The following is a 21,498-nucleotide window of genomic DNA, read 5'->3' on the forward strand; positions in this document are numbered from 1 at the left end:
TATAAAACACATCATTTCAATTATATATGTAATATATATGTATACATACATATATATAACATATATGTATACACACACACACACATACAGGTAAAAGGCCAGAGGAAATAAGCCTATGTACTAATGGTCCTAGTGTGGATTTTGGGAGTGTTCCATTTCCTTTCCTTTGTTCCAGGTTTTCTCTACACAAGGTAGGGCGAGCAGGGAGAGAGCAGAGTAACATTTACCTGTTGAAGGTAACAACTCAGTAGCCTCACGTGTGAGCACAGGTTGGAAGCAATGCTTGACTTTTGCTGCACATTTGTAGACTATTTGTCATTTTGGAGGTCTTTTCTAAATCTAGTATGAATATAGAAATTTCTGGAGACTGATAATTTACTATGAGATGCAAGTATTTTTGCCTTAGGCAACAATATTTTCTTGCTCGTGAATCTATGTGACTCTGGTGTCCTTAGCTAAGTTTCTTCTTAAGGCCAGGGCCTATGCCTTTGGGGCCCAGAGAAAACTCTCAGGATATCCATATGAGCTGATTAACTGGAGAGTGAGCTGTTCTGTCCAGGTTATCAATTTAACTGTTGGTACTGCAGATTCGCCACATCATTTGCTAATCCTTCCATCATTTGTTTTAGTGGTAGAATCACAGTATTGTGTTGGGAAAAAAGTCATCACGCTCTGCTTGCCCACAATTAATGAACACTACCTACAGTCACATTGTGGAATTGACTGGGGCCCTTAGAGTGATCTGTGCTCTAGTGGAAGCAACACAGCTCAGCTGATGACAAGGTTGGGCTGGTGGCCGCCAGCACCACCGTGAGCCCTCAGTGAGGGGTCAGTTGTTCCCAGCCATGGCTTTATGCTCAGAAGGCAAAGAGCTCCTTTGAGCGGGGATACTGGCTCCTTGTATCTGGCAGAATGCATGACTTCTGTGCCAGGCGTTCTCCAGGCCCGAGGTTTTGATTTGCTGGTTTCTAAGCCTGCCTTTGCAGCGCAGGCTCGGGCAGTACACGCTTGAATGCACTGTGTCTGGGGGACAGAAATTAGAAGAGCAAGGAGACTGGCAGTCTCTCCCCGGCCATCCTATGGCGTGGGACTCGGGAGCACCTTTGGGGGCATTGGCATACCTGGGCTGAGCAGTCACCCATCGGAAGCTCTGGAGTTCTCCCTTTTCTCAGGTTCCTGACCAGGAGCTGACCATGACCTCACACAGCTGCCCAGGAAGTCTGCAGGGGTCAGAGTCCAGCGTGGCGTTTTTCTTCCGCTTGGCTGTGCCTTGAGGCTGGGCTTGCCAGATAAGTACAGGGCACCAGGCGCACTTGAATCAGACAGACAGCAAGTACTGTTTTAGTAGGAATGTGTCTGCTGTGATATTCGGGTTCACTTTGGTTTCTTAGTTAACACCGTGCCATAGCTACTGCATCTCTCTGAAATGCTCTCTAATCATTCAAGTATAAGTTGCCAACTTTATATCACCTTGACCCTAAATCCTTCCACATGCATCTCGTAAAATTCAAAGCATTTTTGACATAGCCCAGGCAGTATTGGGGACACAGGTATGTTAAAAAGTTGTTTATCTGAAACTCACATGTAACGGGCATCTTGTGTTTTTATTTGGAAAATCTAGTGAATCTCCCCTGGGGAGCAGTGGGTGGCACCTGGACTTGGTTGGAGTTGATTGAACTTATTTAGCTTTGTGGCTTGGGCAAGCTAGTGCCAGCACTTCTTTACCTGTAGATGGGAATTCTTTTTTTAAAACTAGTAATTGTTTATATATTTTATTTATTTTGTAAGGCAAAGAAACAGACGTAACAAAGAGGGATTTCACATCCACTGGTTCACTCCCCGAACTGCCCACAACAGCCAGGGCTGGACCAGGCCAAAGCCAGGAGCCTGGAGCTCAATCTAGGTCTTCGCTGTGGGTGGCAGGGATCTAACTACTTGAGCCATCACGGCTGCCTCCCAGGGTCTGCATTACAGGAAGTTGGATCAGAAGCAGAGTGGGGACTTGAATCAGGTCCTCCAATATGAGATGTAGGCATCCCAAGCAGCATCTTAAGGAGCGCACCAAACACCTGCCCCCCAAATGCAGATTCTTACGTTGCACGGTCAGTGTAGAGACTGGGAGGATGTCCACAGAGCCCCTGTGACTCCGGCAGACTTAGAGGAAGTTGCAGCTGCTGCGCTAATAATGGTGATTGTCCTCCGAGCTGACAGGAGATCAAAATAAAGATGCAACTGTTTTAGCAATGCTGGCAGCTGTATTTACAACTTCCCTCTGTTCTCCCTCTCGCGCTCGTATACACACACACCCCACAGTCTGCTCTGGGATGTACAGAGTGTTCCCTGGGAACATCCAACCTTGTGGGCTGGAGGGAGGGAGACACGTTCAGGATTAAGAAGCAGCCAGCAACTCTTGGGGGCAAGAGTCCAAGGGGGATCTGAGAAGGGGTCTGGACGCAGTCGCCGGAGACCTGCCGTAGGGGTGCAGGCAGACTGGAGGGGGAGCCCGAGGCTGTAACACAGTCTGCCGTCTGCTGTGACTGGCACGCTGTCCCCCTGCTGTTGCTGTTCTGGTAGTCTGCTTTTGCTCTGTGTAGTTAAGGAGTCTCCTAACTCGACTAAACAATTATCTGCAGAACGCTCATTTTGATGCTGAAAGTTGGCGGAACAGGTTCAAGTGGGACTGCTGACCGTGTCAGCACAGCGGGCTCACCACCTGCTGGGAAGGGTTCTGCCCTGCTACCTAGAAACTCTTCTGTCTGTCTTTGCACTTCGGTTGCCCAAGAGTTGGAGGCCAACCAGGCCAGGTAAACCAGGTGTTCGCTCACCCTTGCTGGTTGCTAGTGTCCGTCAGCCTGACATGATTTTCTTTAATAAGTGAAGTGTCCAGTCCTTCCCCAGTCTGAAGTCTCCACTGGGGTGCTCGTCGGCAGACGCCCTGCCCTCGGCACAGGCCAGCCTCAGGGTTCCCTCTATGGCCCTGCCCACACCTGCTCTTTCCAGCTTGTTCACTCCTCCCCAGAAAACAGAAACTCTTTTTTTTTTAAGTCTAATAATAACTTTAATTTTGAAGTATTGATAAGATACATGCTTTTTTTGTTTGTTTTTTGTCTTTTTTTTATTTAATGTATACAAATTTCATGTATTTCATGTATACAGATTTAGGAACATAGATACTTCCCTCCTCCTCCTCCCTCCTGCCCATGCTCCCAACCTTCCGCCTCCTTCCTCTCTGTCTGCTTAACACTGAGATACTTGGAGATAATACAGCCCGCCCCCCTTTGCAGTAATCCTTTCAGAGTCTGGTTTCAGTCTAACTCTCCCAGCCACTGGACTGCACTGCCTGTGTTCACACAGGGAAGAGGTGCTTTAGAAGGGGCTCACTGGGATTGTGACAAGCATGAAGTGAGGTTTGGGCTGAGTGCTTATCTCAGGACATATCGACACTCGAGGTGCTGCATAAATGGTGGCCGTGAACTTGGTTTTTACTGCTTCCGGTTGGGGTTGAGAAGAATCCAGTGCAGTGTGTGAATTAAAAAAGACTTCCATGAGTCTGCTGAGATGTCAACAACCTAGCAACTGTGAAGGGGAAAGTCTTTAGTCTGGATCCCTCTCCAGCCCTGCGTATAATCCAGTTTAGGTTGAAACCACAGGGAGTTGGCATAAAACTGGAAATAAACAGAAAGTTCAACAGGAAAAGAATGCCTTAGAAAATTATGATAACTTATAACTTAGAGCGGAAAACAGCCCTTAAAATGAAAAGACTAAGTAGAAATCGGAAACATACTTCATGGGCTAAGTTAAATGGAAAAAACCACTGATGAGGGCTGGCACTGTGGTGTAGCAGGTTGGGCAACCATCTGCAGTGCTAGTATCCCATGGGGGCACCGGTTCAAGTCCCGGCTGCTCCACTTCCAATCCAGTTCTTTGCTTGTGGCCAAGGAAAGCAGTGGAAGATGGCCCAAGTGCTGGGGCCTCTGCACCCATGTGAGAGATTTGGAAGAAGCTCCTGGCTTTGATGAGCCCAGCTCTGGCCATTGTGGCCATTTGGGGAGTGAACAGGTAGATGAGGACCTCTCTTTGTCTCTCCCTCTCTCTCTCTCTGTAACTCTGCCTCTCAAGTAAATAAATAAATCTTAAATTAAAAAAAAAAAAAACCACAGATGCAAAATATGTCTGTATATGGACAGGACTATCAGATCAAGTGCAGACATGAAGATGGTGAACTAGGGCTGATTTAAGATTTTAATCTTTTAAGCTTTCTCCAATTTCTAAGCCTCCATACTCAGTGTTCGATGGCATTTACCTCTGTGGGTTAGGATTAGGAGTGTCTTCCATTCTTTCTGTTGTTTTCTGCACTGTTTCCATTTTTTAACAACAGAAATAAATTACTTCTATAAGCAGAAAAAAAAATTGTTCTCATACTTTAAAAAAAGAAAGTATAAAAACTCAAGTTTTCTGAAATGCTAATAGACCAGTAGGGGTGGTTACAAAGAGAAGGGACTTGTCTGGGCCTTGCAAAACAAAGACCGGCCTGATCCTGCCCCAGCTGCACTCAGCAGCCTAGGAACCCTGGCTCCAGGAACAGCCACGCCCCCTACTGGCTGCCCCAGGTCCCTCTTCCTGTTATTCTCAGGGAGGTTCCTTTAGCTCACTTACTCCTCGCCACTTTTCCCTGACAAGCATCTTCCCAGGTGGAGGGTTTTAGTGTGAGAAAGGACCTGAGATCTTATTTATTTGACTGCCTTCTGAGACCTGGGGATTACGAAGCCGGAAAGTGTGGATGAACCTGATTACCGAGCAGGTTTCTTAAACTTCCTCCTCCAGTGTTCAGGCTAGAAGTACATGTTTCCTAGATTTGACCCTTGCGGGAGTGGGGAACCTTTGCTCTGCCAAGGACCATGTGCATATTTATAACATCAATCCCGGGCCATCCACAATTGTGAACTTAAAAATTAGCCTGCTGTAGATTTATTCAATTCTGAGTCTCACCTGTGGTGGCCATAGCAGGGCCAGACCAGGTGATTTCACGGGTCTTTTACAGCCCTCTGGCCAGATGTTCCCTTCCCTTGCGAGTTTAAAGAAATCGAATGAAGAAACGCACAGTAACAATCTCTGACAAGTGCCTGGAGCCCCGGCTGCAGGAGGATGATAGGTGGGGCCCCCCAAGTCCCCCTCTGCCTCCTCCCATCCCCAGAGCCTTTCTCTTCCTGTCCCAGGACTCCATCTTTTTTTTTTTTTTTTTAAGATTTTTATTTTACTTTATTTGAAAGAGTTACAGAGAGGTCAAGCCAGAGAGAGAGAGAGAGACAGTTCTTCCATTCTTCCCCAGATGACCACAATGGCCACAGAGCTGATCGGAAGCCAGGAGCCAGAACCTTCTTCCAGGTCTCCCACATGGGTGCAGGGGCCCAGGGACTTGCGCCATCTTCTACTGCTTTCCCAGGCCATAGCAGAGAGCTGGATCGGAAGTGGAGCAGCCGGGTCTCAAACTGGCGCCCATATGGGATGCCGGCGCTTCAGGCCAGGGCTTTAACCCACTGCGCCACAGGACTCCATCTTGCCTCTTCCACTCCGCTGACTGCTTCTACCAGGTTCTTCTTTCCCAGCTTCCTACAAGCACAGGTGTAGGGAGCCAGTAGATTTTCTAGTATTGTGTTTCATTGATGTAACACATCTTTTCCCAGGAAGTGCATTGTCCTACGAATTATAGGAAATATTAAAGAAAAATATTAAAGAAAAAGTAAACAAAATCCTACCCTTTTTGGGGGAGGGGTGGGGAGGTCAAGACTGTTTGGAGAAGCCAACAGGTAACCTACTAGGTCACCATCCTGAGGAGCTTGCATTTTCTTTTTCATCTTAGGGTTGCTCATTGCACCTGCTTCATGCTGACCCCGGTGCGTTTCAATTCTGAGATGTTTTCTGTGCCCACCACTTTTCCCCTAAGAGAATTCCCATGTGAGGTGTTATGGTGAGGTGCCAGTGAGCTGTGGCCTGACCAGAGTCACTCCATTTTGTCCCTGGGTGTCCTCAATTTTTTTTTTTTTTCAAACCAATCGCACAACCACTACCTACTCAAAAACTAATCTTGTAAGAATGTTATCCATAGGGTTTGTTTACAGTAAGTTCCAGGAAATGTATTCGATGCCCCGAGATCAGGGTAACCGTGCTTGCTCCAGCTTCTGTGACAGATGCTTAGCTTTGTAATGAACTCCCAACAAGATGTGGTTTTTGCCTTTGTCAGCTTACCCCTGGGCTCTATCGGGGCTGCATGATTTGCAGAGCACATAAGCACATGAGCACATGCAGGCCCTGGCTTTCGGAAGTGAAGACTCCATCATTCAACCCTGAGACTTTGACGTCTCCTGTAACTCCATGTTTCAAATATAACAGTGGGATTTGAAGAAACGCGTGATCTGTGCAGGGCAAAGGATTGTCCAGGAATTCCTCGGGGAAGGAAAAGTGTTGCCCTGTTCTTTTCTAGAGATCTGTGAAGAAGAAAGGGAGGGTCCTTCCATGCGTGGGGTCAGGCCAGGCTTTTTAACATCCATGTGTTGCAGGAGAAGGGGTTTAACTTGTATTCCCCGCTGTTGCCATGCACAAACACAGGAATTCTTAGTCTGAAGTAAATTGTACTCAAAAGGTGAGAAAGTGGATACACACCCATGTACACGTGAGCAGGGGTTGTCCGACTCCGAGAGGACCAAAGGGAGAAAGGGGTGGGGGAAGGGAAACAGCCAGCACTCCAGCTCTAGTCAGTTATTGGTCTGTTTCATGAGGTCCAGGTACCTCTGCAGCCATGGAAGCCACCAGGGAGATTTGTGATATCGCCATAGAATTCATGGGGAGCTTAATCTCCATATTTTTTTTTGACAGGCAGAGTGGACAGTGAGAGAGAAAGAGAAAGGTCTTCCTTTGCCGTTGGTTCACCCTCCAATGGCCGCCGTGGCCGGTGCGCTGTGGCCCGTGCACCACGCTGATCCGAAGCCAGGAGCCAGGTGCTTCTCCTGGTCTCCCATGGGGTGCAGGGCCCAAGGACCTGGGCCATCCTCCACTGCACTCCCGGGCCACAGCAGAGAGCTGGCCTGGAAGAGGGGCAACCGGGACAGAATCCGGTGCCCCAAGCGGGACTAGAACCCGGTGTGCCGGTGCCGTAGGCGGAGGATTAGCCTGTTGAGCCGCGGCTCAGCCTTAATCTCCATATTTCCATGGTGTCCTGGCTCCCCGTCTGGGATGATGAAAAGGTGCATCCTGGGGAAAGGGGGCATTCTGCTTGACAAGTAGGACAGAATTACACATGGAGCAGAGGCTTGTGGCTTGTGGTACCACCTGCTCTACAGATATCACATGGGCTTTCAAAATCCTCTAGAAAGAAAAATTACTGCAATTGACATGGTGGACCATCTCATAATGAACTCGTGAGTTCTAGAGTGCTTAAATGTACGTGCCTGAGCTGGTTTTAGGTGCAATATGTATACTTTTCGTTCGAGAGACACCCCATATATTGGGTAACTAAAATGGATAGTAGATTCTGCCTGACTTATCTGCTTATTTTTAGATTTTTATTTATTTATTTGAGAGGCAGAGTTATAGACAGAGGAAGAGTCAGAAAGAGAGGTCTTCCAACTGCTGGTGCACTCCCCAAATGGCCACAGTGGCCACAGCTGGGCCGATCTGAAGCCAGGAGTCTTCCGGGTCTCTCACGTGGGTGCATGGGCCCAAGTGTTTGGGCCATCCTATACTGCTTTCCCAGGCCATAGCAGAGAGCTGAATCAGAGAGGAGCAGCTGGGACACGAACTGGCATTCATGTGGATGCTGGCGTCACAGGCGGAGGTTTAGCCCACTATGCCATAGCGCCGGCCCCCTGCCTGATTCATTGAACAGTTGTCTGCAGAGGTTAGATGGCAGAGAGTAGTAAAGCTGTTCTGGGGGCCAGACCAGCCCTGACCTTAAGTAGACAGCGGCTTTGGACCTTCCAGGGCCTCAGGGTGTTAGGAAAAGAGTTGCAGATTGGTGCCTCCTCACATGGGGCAGCAAAATGTTAGGAAAAGAGGCTCAGAATAGAGAGGAGGCAATGTACGAATTTACAGCCAGACCGAATTTATTCAGAGAAAACAAATCCGTAGAGGTGGGTGACCAACTGCTCACGTGCACACTGATGGGACACGTGGCAGAAGGCCCCGACCCCCAGGGGCTGGGTCTTTTCATATTTTAGGAGGGCTGGGGATGGGGGTGGGATGGGGGACAGCAGGCCAGGCGGAGGGGAATTCCTGGAACTGGTCTTTCAGGTGTTCAGAGCACCTGGCATTTCAGGTGGCTGTAAGGGGTGGGGTATGAAGGCAATAGGGTGTGAGACCCAATTAAGTTTCAAAGGCAAGGAATACATTCCAATGTTTATCTATTTTGGGCAATAAGGGAGAATGGCTGAGGCTTATGTCATTGTTCCATCATGGGGTCAGAGTTCATCTTGTCACTCCTGGAGGACTTTGTGGTCCCTGTGTTCCTTGCACCCTGAGCTTGAGCTGACTATCTTCACCCCTCCCCCAGATGGCTCAGACTTCTCTTTGGGAGAGAAAAGTCAATACCACAGAGCTCTTAGGTAGCTGCCTAAGGTGGCTGGTTAAGTCTCCCCACACCTGGAGCAGGAGGTGGAGACTGTGCCCACGGAGGCCCAAAGCTGGAAGTCTTGTCTTTAAATTTCTCTGTCTTGTCTGTCTGATCTCAACTCGTTCCATTGCACGCACGGATGGTTCAGACCAAGACGGCTGCAATGATAAATTGTTTGGATAGAAGCCTGCTGTCTGGACCTGGGTGCAGACCACCTGGGATGGCCAGCTCTGCACGCTGCTGGCTTGTGGGCGCAAGTTCACTTGCAGGGTTCCGCATGACTAACTCTGCTTAGACTTGCCTGGTTTCCTGCATTGCTCTTTCTGTAGTCATTTATTTTATTTTCTGCAGAGCTTCTTGGGGGTATTTCCTACTGGATGGTGGAGCTATATCATTAAGTTCTGTCACACTGTACCATATTGGAGGCCCAGTTACTACACTCCGACAGGCTGTTATGTGCTGTGGCACAGTAGGTTTTTAGTGTGTGGTCTGCTTCACGCTCTGAAGCTGGTCCCCGTGTTTACTGTCACTCAGAGCCTCACTGCAGGAGTGACAGGTGACAGCAGGAGCTGCTTTCCTTGCGGTCTGAGTCCTGCTGTTTCCCTGGCCACCTGGCATCAGAAGACTGAATCCCACTGTCCTCTTTTGATTTTCTTTATACATTTTTTCCTGAAGTTATTTTTTTCTATTCGTGAATTTTTAAAAATATTTATTTATTAATTTGAAACACAGAGTTACAGAGAGGCAGAGAGAGAGAAAGGTCTTCCAACCATTGGTTCACTCTCCAGATGGCCGCAACGGTCGGAGCTGTGCTGATCCTAAGCCGGGAGCCAGGAGTTTCTTCTGAGTTTCCCACATGGGTGCAGAGGCCCGAGGACTTGGGCCATCTTCTACTGCTCTCCCAGGTCATAGCAGAGAGCTGGATCAGAAGTGGAGCAGCCGGGACTTGAACTGGCGCCCACATGGGATGCTGGCACTGCAGTACAGTCTCCAGTAGCAGACTGAGGGCTGTTCCGATGACCGCGTGTTGGTTTTCTGCCTGTTAACCTTGGGCCCTGCATTTATCAGGCAGCTGTGGCAGTGATGAGTAACAAACAAGTCTCACTCAGCAGCTTCTCCCAGGAACACCTGCTTCATCCTGGCGGGTGTGAGGCTGGCCCCAGTTTGAGCCCCGCTGGCTCAGCTGAACGCCAGGCTTCCAGCTTCGCGTCTGGTCTGTGTTTTAGGACCTTCGCTGAGGGATCCTCAGCTCCTGTGGTGCGCTCGTCTGTCAATCACCTGAGCGAATCAGGCCATGCATCTGAAGGGCGTGGCCCTGAACGGGTGCGGCGCCAGGCTGCCCACATCCTGTCAGTGAAATGCAGTCACCTGGCCAATCCGGGAGAGTGGAGCAGCGGGGTGTTGGTTTCTGGGGTTGCTGTAAGAAACGCCGCAGGTGCCCGGCTCTGACAATGGGAACTTATTGTGCCGCAGGTGCCCGGCTCTGACAATGGGAACTTATTGTTTCACAGTTCTGGAGCATTGGCAGGGAGCAGCAAAACTGATAGGAGGCTATTGTTCCGGAGGGAACCTCTGCACCAGGCACCAACAGGCCAGACTAAAACCCCACAGGGGGTCGCCGCTGTCCCCAGGCCGAGTCCCCTGATCTTTGGAGAACTCGACAGCGACCACATTCCCCACATGGGCCGGTTTCGGTGGCAGGATGATGATGTGCCCTCTGCGTGAGTCCTTGCCAAAAGGAGGTAGCCGAGGAGTTCCTTTTCTGCCTTTCCCTGGGCCCTCCCTCCAGAGTGGAGCAACTTCGAAGTGACCGATCCACTTTTGTTCTTGGTGGCTGCTTTCTTCAGCCCCTTGCTTCCTATGTGACCCACCCCGTCTGCTCAGCCCACTGGAACACTGCTTTGAGAATCTCAAACAGCAGGAGATCTTTAAACTACACTGAGGGTGGAGGGTGGAGGGGTCCATGCAATGGGTTAAGCCCTGAGCTTCCCATATTGGAGCACCGGTTCGAGTCTCAGGTGCTCCAGTTCTGATCCAGCTCCTTGCTGACGTGCCTGGGAAGGCAGGAGAAAATGACCCAAGTGCTTGAACCCCTGCCACCCACATAGGATGTCCAGATGGAGTTCTTGGCTCCTGGCTCATACCTGGCCATTGCGCTGTTTGGGGACTGAACCAGTGAATGGTTCTTTCTCCCCCTCCTCCATCTCTATCTTTCAAATAAAGAAAGAACAAAAAGTGCAGGTGGAACCCCTGGGGGTGGGGGCAGAAGGCATGGATGTGGTTCTGTTATGAGCTAGGATTGGACCTGAATTAACTTTCCAGGTTCTTGCCTTTTACTTAGGGAAGGATTTTACATACAGGTCCAAACACGGCATGCAGTGTGGTAAACTTTATTTACAAAGTGAGAAGATACACAGGCCCATTAGGGCTTTATTAAGGGAGAATGGGGCCAAAGAAAAGGCGTTCTCATACCCTGCTCTGTTCATACTGAGTCCACCTGGAGCAGAGGGAGTGCATCCACGCTTTGTAGCTGTTATGAGATTTAAAAAATGGAAGTGCTTACCAAGTACCACCCCCGCGTCCTGGGTAAGAGGAGGTGCTTCCTGGGGAGGGGCCCCCTGATTGACAGGTGGGTGAACATGGCAACACAGGTTGAAGGAGGTGTGGCTTCTAGCTCATGAACTTAAAATGGTCTATTTAAGCTATCCCACATCAGCCCCACCTCAGATGGGACTAACCCTAGCCTTCCTGGGCCAGTCTTCCTGTTCTGTTGTCACTGGGCAAACGGAGAGTGTCCACACTTCTCAGAACACCTGCCTTCCATGGCCGCTGGGCCATGGGCACAGTCTTCCAAACAGCGCCAGGGTCTGTGGGCGCACAGCAGGTGTTCTGGGTTTTGGTAAGGCCACGTTCCCAGCCGTGAGCTCTGTCTCCGGTGCCCGTCCCTTGCACAGCCTCACGGGGCTGTGTGCGATCGCACTTGAACGCCAGTGAAATGAGTCAGATGGGGGGGGGGGGGTCGGAGCCCCCAGCGTCCCTGGCTCCTCTTCCCGTCTTCAAAGCCGTCGCTCTCTCCACCTGAGGAGTCTCCTTTGGCTCTGTTTTCTAGAACGTAGTGCTAAGGAACGGCACCGAGATCTTCGACTCCTGGGAGAAGCCCCCTCTGCCCGTGTACACCCAGTTCTATTTCTTCAACGTCACCAATCCGGAGGAGATCCTCAGAGGAGAGAAGCCGCTGTTACAAGAAGTGGGGCCGTACACCTACAGGTGAGTCCTGACCGCGCCCTGCCCCCGAGTCCCGCGCCACCTCCCACGAGGGGGCTCGATCAGGCTTTGGTGCTGAGCACTGCTGCTCTGCGCGCATGCGCGGCGCCTCACCCGAGCGTGGCTTTGCATAAAATCTTTCATTTATTCAAAAAGGCAGAGAAAGAGAGAGCACGCTCACTCACATCCACTTGCTCTCCCCAGATGCTTGCAATGGCCAGGGCTGGGCCAGGCCAGAGCCAAGAGCCAGGAACTCAATCCAGGTCTCCCATAAGGGTGGCAGGAACCCGGTTACTCGAGCCATCATTGCTGCCTCCTAGGGTCTGCATTAGGAGGAAGCTGGAGTCAGGAGTTGGCGCCAGGAATGAAACCCAGGCACTCCTGTGTGGGAGGTGGTGTCTTAACCACACGGCAAACACCTGTTCTCACAGAGTTTTGAAATGATAACTATTTCAATGAGCAGTCTGCCCTTCCTAGTCATGGGGGTCCTCATCTGTGGATTCAACCAATTGCAAATTTAAAAAATTCCCCCAAATCCTCTGATGTTGCTCACATGCACTACCCCGAGTCTGTACCGAACAAGAGCAGACTTTTTTCCTGATATTGATCCTTAAACAGTAGAGTACCCCAACTATTTACATAACATTTACATGTACTCAGCAACGCAAGGGATCTAAAGGGGATGTAAGGTTTACAGGGGGTGTGCACAGGCCCTTTGCAAACGCTGCCTTATTTTATGGCAGAGACAGCGTCAGTGGGTTTTGTTTCTGCGGGAAAGGCTGGAGCCCATGGCCTGCAGATACGGGGGAGAGCTGTAACTGGTTTCCTTTGTAACCCTGTGTATTTTCTGTAAATGCTGGTCTGAGAAAGGGGCTAGAGATTTTAACCAAAGGGGCCGTGGCGCATGGAAGGCTGGAGCTTGAGACCAGAAATCTAACATGAGCCACATACATGATTTAAAGTTCCCGGGGCTGGCATTGTGGCGTAGCAGGTTAAGCCACCAGCTGCGATGCTGGCATCTCATATGGATGCCGGTTTCAGTCCCAGCCGCTCCATTTCTGATCCAGCTCCCTGCTAACGGCCTAGGAAAACAATGGAGGATGGTCCAAGTTCTTGGACCCCTGCCACCCACCAGGGGTGACCTGGATGTAGCTCTTGGGTTTGGTCTGGCCCAGCCCTGGCTGTTGCAGCCACTTGGGGAGTGAACCAGTGAATAGAAGATCAATCGCTCTCTTTCTCACTCTTACTCTCACTTCTTTCAAATAAATAAATAAATCTTAAAAAAAAAAAAGTGAGCTCGCTGCCTCTCCGACCTTCACGCTAACGCTGCCTTAGTGTGTGAGTCCATGAGCGTGCTGACTACGTGCACGTTAACAACCGCTCTGTGTGTCTGTAAATCCTCCTGCCCAGTGTGCTGGAAGTCTCAGGAGGGCCAGAGACCCAGTCCTTCCCTCTCGGAATATGCAGTGTCTGGAACATCTCCGTGGAATCAGTGAGGGAAGCCTCCTCAACCGTGATTGAAATCCATAGACCCAAGTGGAAGAATCATCAAAAACCACGGGACATGGGGAACTCAGCTGGAGTCAGGGGATCTAACCTTGGAAACTCAAGGATAAGCTCAGAAGTGAGGTCGTGCCCTGGCCGTGAGCAGCTTTGTTAGGCACACGCACAGGTGCGGTGCCAGCTGCTCAGAGCTCCGAGCTGGCGTGAACGCATTGTGAGATCTGGGATTTGTAGAAAAACATGGCTTTTGCGGGAGACATCCGGCCCCTCCGCAGAGTCTGTGAGCCTTCTGTTTGCCTTTTGCGGTCATTCAGTGGATCTTACTTGAGCCGCTGGCGGCCCAATCATACTGTTACTTAGGCTGCACGGGACAGCCCAGCGCCCCAGCCCCTGCTGTGGCGCTCTGCACTTACAGGGGATCTGTGGCTCAGGTGACTGCTGACTGTGGCCAGGGGACCTGGGACAAAGGGAAGGAGGGGTCAGAGTACCAATGCTTTAGGGGAAAGGTGATGTTGATAAAAAACCAGTCGGTCTGGTTTAGGGGCCTATTTTCGTTTTTTTTAAAGCTGCCGATTGAGCAACCTTGGAGCAGGGCTGAGAACAGTGCCATTCTGCCGCCTGAGCCTTTTGCTCAGGGCCATATTTGCCCAGAATTTGTGTCAGATTGAAGGTGTCCCGTGGCTCATGCCACCTTTTTGAGATTCTATTTTATGTTTTGTCAGGGGTCTTTTTCTATTGTGCCTACTCTTTAAATTTCAACAATTTAAAAAAGTAATTTTCCTAAAGACTCTTTTAACTGATTTTCGTATTTCTCACAAATATTTACAATCTGCAAATTTATATCTTGCTGTTAAATATCTCCTTTTTGGGTTTCTTAGTTTTTCTGTTTGCTTTGATAGTAAGAAAAAAGGTGTGAGGGATACATCGTGAGTTGTTTTGCAAAGTTATTCATTGATCATTAAATAATGCTGGATTGCAAAATAGCAATCCACATGTACAATGTACATAGTATTGAATTAAAAGGTAACTATATTTTATATTATAAAATTCTGTATACATAATTGCTAAACTTGAAAATGTAGTACAACAAAAGAGGAAAAACTACCCATCCATGGCTTCACTGACTCAGATAGCCAATGCTGACCTTTTAGTGGGTGTCAGCTGTTTCTCCATGGGTGGGCTTCACTTTTAGGTGGTTATCATACTCTGTGTGCATAGGATATGCATGTTGGTACACATGATATGTACATCCACTTGATATTACTTCCTCAGCGTTTTCCCATGTTGGGTCCTAGCCTGTAAGTGTTATTGGGGCTGATATTGAATGGAGTGGTTGTAGCGCCATATTTGACTGAACCATTCCCTTCTTCCTGAGTGTCCGGATCATTCTCATCTCATCCTTTGCCTACCACATGGGTTGGATGTTCTTACCACGTTCGCCAGCCCATTGCCTTGTCACGCTTCTCGCTCCAGCCCCCTGCCCTTCTGCCTACCTGGGTTCTGGTGTGTCCTGCCACTCTGTGAACTTTCTAGACGTGAATGTTACCCAACTGTCACATCTAGAGCGACTGTTTCTCTGTTGTCAACCCTTTTTCATTTCTAAGACTTGCATGCTGTCAAGTCTATTCTATCATGCCTGAGCTCAGAAAGTTCTACTGCCACTCTCCGTGTTGGTAAGAATGTACATTAGCGCAGCCATTGTAGAAAACAGGTGGGAAGTTCTTCAAAAAACTAGAACTAGAACTGCGGTCTGATGTATTCAAAGGAAAGGAAATCAGTGTGGCAGAGATAGCTGCACTTGCACGCCTGTTGCAGCAGTGTTCACAACAGCCAAGATATAGAGTCAACCACGGCATCCATTGATGGACAGAAGGATAGAGAACATGGGGTGGGGCTGGCACTGTGGCATAGCAGGTTAAGCCACCGCCTGCAATGCCAGTATTCCCATATGAGTCCCAGCTGCTCCACTTGGGATCCAGCTTCTTATCAGTGTACCTGGGAAAGCAATAGAAGATGACCCAATTACTTGGGCCCCTGCCACCTATGTGGGAGACCTAGATGGAATTCCAGGCTCCTAACTTTGGCCTCACCCAGCCCCAGCCATTGTAGCCACTCGGGAAGTGAACTAGTAGATGGAAGATCAATATTCTCTCTCTCTCTCTCTCCTTCTCTCTGTAATTTTTTCTTTCAGGTAAGTAAATAAATCTTTAAAAAGAGTAAAAAAAAGTGTATATATACATAATGGAATATTATTCAGCCATAAATGGCAAAATCCTGTCATTGTGGCAACATGGATAGGACCAGAGGACAGTATGCTTAGTGAAATAAGTGAGGCACAGAAAGACAAGTGCCGCATGTTCTCATTGTATATGAAAAAGTTGGTCTCTTAGAGACAGAGAGTAGATTAGGGTTTACCAGAAGTACAGAGAGGTATGGAGGGAGGGATGGGTAGACAGAGGATGGTGAATGGGTACAGGGGTACAGTTGGGTAGGAGGAATCGCTTTTTTAAAGATTTATTTATTACAGAGAGACACACACACACACACACAGATCTTCAATCTGCTGGTTTACTCCTCAAATGGCCGCAACAGCTGGAGCTGGGCCTATCTGAAGCCAGGAGCCAGGAACTTCATCCAGGTCTCCCACATGCGTGGCAGAGGCCCAAACAGCTAGGCCATCCTCTGATGCTTTCCCAGGTGCACCAGCAAGGAGCTGGATTGGAAGTGGAACAGCTGGGACTTGAACTGGCACCCAATGGGATGCCAGTGTTGCAGGGGGTGGCCCAACCCACTACACCACAACACTAGCCCCAGAGGGAGGAATAACTTCTTTTGTTTTTTTCTTTTTAAATATTTATTTATTTATTTGAGAGACAGAGTTACAGACAGAAAGAGTGAGAGACAGAGAGAGAGAGGTTTTCTATCTGCTGGTTCATTCCTCAGATGGCCACAACGGCTGGATCTGGGCCAATCCAAAGCCAGGAGCTTCTTCTGGGTCTCCCACGTGGGTGCAGGGGCCCAAGCAATTGGCCATCTTCCACTGCTTTCCCAGGCCATTAGCAGAGAGATGGATGGGAAGTAGAGCAACAGAGACTCAAACTGGTGCTCATATGGGATGCCAGCACCACAGGTGGAGGCATATCCTAATATATCACAGTGCCAACCCCTAGGGATAAGTTCTAATGTGCTATACCACAGTAGGGTAACTGTGGTGACAACGTTTAATTGTCTATTTCAAAATAGCTACTATTTTGTGTTACATTTTGAGGCAGTGGATGCACCAGCTACTCCGTTACTCTGATGTGATCATCGCAATTGGATAGTTGTACCGAAATATCACACTGTACTGCATAAGTATGTACAATCATTATCTACCAGTTAAACAGAAGAAAGATTCTTCTCCCAGCAAAGTTTTAATATCAAAGTCTATTTTCTCATAATTCTGTTTCACACTTCATCTCTTAAAGGTCTAATCATCTTTCTTACAACTTAGCAAAAGTAGGAACTTTGTTTCAACTTTCATATTATCATTTTATTTCATATCATTTTATTTCATTTTATCTCACATTATCAACATTTCATATTCTGTCCTGTTATCCTGTGGTGTCCTTCCTTAGCTCTGAGCCAAACAATATAAATTTTTTAAATATCAAAGAGATGATAAAAAAAAAAACTTCCGAAGGTCATGAGTATTGTTTCCATTATTACAGAATACTTACCTAAACCTAACACTTTTCTGATAGTGCCTCTTAGATTGGTAGCTAAAAATATATTTGCTTTCTCAAAATAGAAACAGAAGTTACTCTAGATAGATTAGTTTAAAAAAAATACGTGGGGCTGGTGCTGTGGCATAGTAGGTTAAGTCTGCCGGTGATGCTGGCATCCTGTATGGGTGCCGGTTCATGTCCTGGCCACTCTGTTTCCAATCCAGCTCTCTGCTATGTCCTGGGAGGGCAGTGGAGGATGGCCCAAGTGCTTGGGCCCCTGCACCCACATGTGAGACCGGAAGAAGCTCCTGGCTCCTGGCTTTGGATCAGCTCAGCTCTGGGCATTGTGGCCATTTGGGGAGTGAACCAGCAGATGGAAGACCTCTCTCTCTGCCTCTCCTTCTATCTCTATCTCTGTAACACTGCCTCTCAAATAAATAAAATCTTAAAAAAAAAAATACTTAAGCTTCTAAAAAGGTAAGGAAATTAGAAAAAGATCTCCTCTGTTCTCTTAGCATGTACAGAAATTATGGCCAGGTGCCTGTGAGTTTTAAATGCACTAGAATTGCTTGCTCAGGCCTGAGGGGTCCAGGTAGCCACTGGGGGCCTGGGAGACCATCTTCCTGTTAAGTAGCGCAGCGGTTTCCTGCACATCTTCAACAGCGAGGGCCAAGACCGCCCACACCCATCCTCTTAGTGTTTTTTTCTCAGTAGAGAGGAAAACCAATAAATGTTTCCTCTGTTACAAAGGATTGTTGAGCTGAAAACAAGACACAGGGCGCGCTCTGTCTCTGCCTCAAAGCGGAACAGAGGTTTACACAACCACAGAGCCTATCTTCCCACCCCTGTGTGAGACACGTGGAAACCGGCCTTGGCTGCCCCTAGCAGCTCACGCACAGTGGCTCAGGAGCAGAATCTGCCAGCCCCACCTGACCCCACTAGCTCATTTCCCGCATGTCTCCCTCCCACAGTGCTGCTGCCTTCGGAAGCCCGGGCCTGCCTTTCCTTTGGCCACTTCTCTAGAATGTACTGTTCGAGGGTGAAGGTATATGGAGATATGTTTATGTATATGGTGGTAGGGGGAAGGAGATTGTCCAAAAGTTCATGGAAAATATGTTTGCTGATAGTCTGTGTGATTCACATAAATAAATTCCGCTGGGATGTTTTGAAGTCCCTGTGTATAAGCCAGACTTTGTATAAGCCACTGCTTTGAGTTACTTTTCTCGCGTGATGCGGTAGCATGTGGTGGATTCCCTGAGGAAAGGAACCAGGACTTGGGTTCCATCTTGAGGGCTTATCACAGGCCCTTGCACTTGGTGCATTTAGCCATAGCAGCTAAGCACTCAGTCTGTGCCTAGCAGGTGTTTTTTTTTTTTTTTTTCTTTTTTTTTAAGATTTATTTATTTATTTGGAAGGAAGAGTTAGAGAAAGAGAGAGAGAGAGAGAGAGAGATCTTCCATCCACTGGTTCATTCCTCAAATGGCCTTAACGGCCAGGCCTGGGCCAGATGGAAGCCAGGAGCCAGGGGCTTCTTCCAGGTCTCCCACAAGGGTGCAGGGACCCCAGCACTTAGGCCATCTTCTGCTGCTTTCCCATGTGCATCGGCAGAGAGCTGGATTGGAAGTGGAGCAGCCGGGACTTGAACCAGTACCCATATGGGATGCCAGCACTGCAGGTGGCTGCTTTACCTGCTACACCACAGGGCCACCCCCACGTGCCTAGCATTCTACCTGGATTACAGATTCATGCAGATTTAAATCTCACAACAGCCCTCCACGTTATGTTATTGCTTGTTTTTACAGGTGAGGACACTGAGGCACACAGCCATGAGTGGCTTCCCAGTCCCAGCAGGCGTGGCCATGCAATGGTGCAGGGGGTCCCCCTCCACTTCTAGCGGGGTGCTCAGTCCCGTCTTACAGCAGCTCTCAGCGGAGAGGAACCCACATACCTGAGAGAGGAGGAGGATGGGTAGGACCGTGTGCTGCTCAGATCCCAGCATTGCTGAGGAGTTAGATGTGCAGATGTTAATTTTCCAGCAATTAAGATGACTCCTTTTGGTTTCCGTCCCTCACCTCAGGCTGTTACTTCTAAAATTAGTCCTCTCTAAAATCAGTCATGCATTTCCGGCCTGGTTAACGACTTGGTGGAGTGTAGGTCAATCATTTCTTAATGACTAGAACTGGCATCATGAGTAACAAACGTTAAATCTGCAGCCCGGACTGATGAGCCTCTCTCCAATTCTGGGGACCACACCAGCTGCTTTTTTTTTTAAAAGATATATTTATTTATTTGAAAGGCAGAGTTACAGAGAGGCAGAGGCAGAGAGAGCGAGAGCGAGAGCAAGAGAGAGAGAGAGAGAGAGGTCCTCCATCACTGGTTCACTCCCCAAATGGCAGCAATGGGCCGGAGCTGTGCTGATCCGAAGCCAGGAGCCAGGAGCTTCTTCCAGGTCTCCCATGTGGGTGCAGGGTCCAAGGACTTGGACCATCTTCTACTGCTATCCCAGGCCACAGCAGAGAGCTGGATCAGAAGAAGAGCAGCCAGGATTTGAACCAGCGCCCATATGGAATGCCAGCACTGCAGGTGGCAGCTGGCCCAACACCAACAGCGCTAGCCCCTACATCAGCTGCTTTTAAATGGGCTTTCCTTCACTCCTTGTCTAGGCCCAGGGTTGGCTTTCTGTCTAAACCCGTTTGTGTTTCTGAAGGTTTCGTGAGTCTTCTGATACTTTCGCCCTCCATCTGCCGCTCACTGGAGCTGTCCCTGTTTCTCATTGGCTGTGGTTGATCTACTCGGTGGTGGGGGGAGATTTAGGTACCTGGGTTTATTGGTGGTGGTGTTCATTCCACATGTCTGTGCCCTGCGGCCATCCTGGGAGGCCAGATCGACAGGAGTGTTGAGGAGGGAAGCCTCCTGGTTCCCTCCAGCCATCATCTGCTTTTGGAGAGGAGGGCTCTGTGTCTCCCTCCCTGGTTTCTGGGCCTCTACAGAGTGGGAGGCCCGCTCCTGGCAGCCCCTGGCATGCCTTCCTTTAGCTAGAGCCACGCTGTAAGGACCTTAGGTGGCCAAGGGGGCTTCGTGTGCCGGGGGCCCGCCAGAGGAATTGCATTAACTGTGGTTGAGAAACCTTGGCTTTGGCCTCTACTGGGTTCACTTGCAAGGCTCGCATGATTGGCATCTTCATGCTCAATTTCCCTTTCAAACGTTCATTCTTACAGGGTCAGCAATAAAGAGAATATTTTGATTTTTATTTTCCTTTAATAATTTTTATAACATCGAACTGTCCACTTTACCTGTTTTTATTTGAAACACAAACACAGAGCTTCCATGTGCTGGTTCACTCCCACAAATGCCTGCAACAGCCAGTATAGGGCCAGGCTGAAGCTAGGAGCTCAGAACTCAACCCAGGCTCCCCCTATGGGTGGCAGGGACCCAACTACTTGGGCTATCACCTGCTACTTTTAGGGTTTGCATTAACAGAGAGCTGGAATTGGGAGTGGAGCGGAGACTGGAACCCAGACACTCCAATATGGGATGCAGATGTCCCAATGATTTTTTTATTAAAGATTTATTTTTATTTTATCACTCCCCAGATGGCTGCAGCAGCCAGTGCTGGGCCAGACTGAAACCAGGAGTCAGGAGCTTCATCCAAGTCTCCTATGTGGCGGGTGCAGGGGCCAAGCACTTGGGCCATCTTCTGCTGCTCTTCCCAGGCCAACAGCAGGGAGCTGGATCGGAAGTGGAGCAGCCGGAACTTGATTGGCCCCAATACGGGATGCCGGCATTGCAGGTGGCAGCTTTATCGACTACACCATAGCACTGCCCCCCCCCCCCATGATATCTTAATCACTGGACTAAGCACTCACCCCACGAAAACATTTTAAAAATCCTCTCAAGGGTCAGTAAACAAAAACAAGCATAAATGAAAGAGGCCCTAGCCTTGGGATGGCTCGGGCTCGGGTTCACTACCTCGGCTTGGGAGAAGAGAACAAAGAACAAGACAGAGCCAGGTCACGGTCTGTTGATACTGATCTGAAACTCCGCCAGGCGGATCCCTGGGTTTGCGCCTATTCTGAGTCCCAGGCCTTGGCATCCTGGGCTGGAACTTTGTCTAAGTGCGAATAGGTGTTCACCGTGGGGGTGCTTTTTCCTGCTTCTCATCCCTGAGCGGTGTGCTGGCCAGGTGCACCAGCTGGGCACACATGTGACGAGGCAGAGCGCTCAGCATGCAGAAGAAGCCTGCCTCTGAAGAAACAAGGCCCCTCCAGGCTCTCTCTGCAGCAAGCTCCGTGGACAGGGAGAGGACCAGGACTGGTTGTTCTCCTTCTGCAGGCACCGGCCTTGGCTGAGCCAGGGCTCCGCCATGAAATTTCCTCTCCTCCTCCACACCCTCACAAGTCGCGTTGTCTCACCTTCTGT

General features: G+C 49.2%; 1 protein-coding gene across 1 annotated transcript in view; it reads left to right on the plus strand.

Moving 5' to 3' along the window:
• SCARB2 (scavenger receptor class B member 2) overlaps positions 1–21,498 on the plus strand; it is a 61,669-nt gene that overhangs the window by 15,000 nt on the left and 25,171 nt on the right. Inside the window, exon 2 of the mRNA XM_062198651.1 lies at positions 11,715–11,872. Within this exon, the coding sequence (XP_062054635.1) occupies positions 11,715–11,872 (158 nt within the window). The remainder of the gene's footprint in view (positions 1–11,714; positions 11,873–21,498) is intronic.

The sequence above is a fragment of the Lepus europaeus genome, chromosome 8 (assembly GCF_033115175.1).
Source record: "Lepus europaeus isolate LE1 chromosome 8, mLepTim1.pri, whole genome shotgun sequence".
Lineage (NCBI taxonomy): Eukaryota > Metazoa > Chordata > Mammalia > Lagomorpha > Leporidae > Lepus > Lepus europaeus.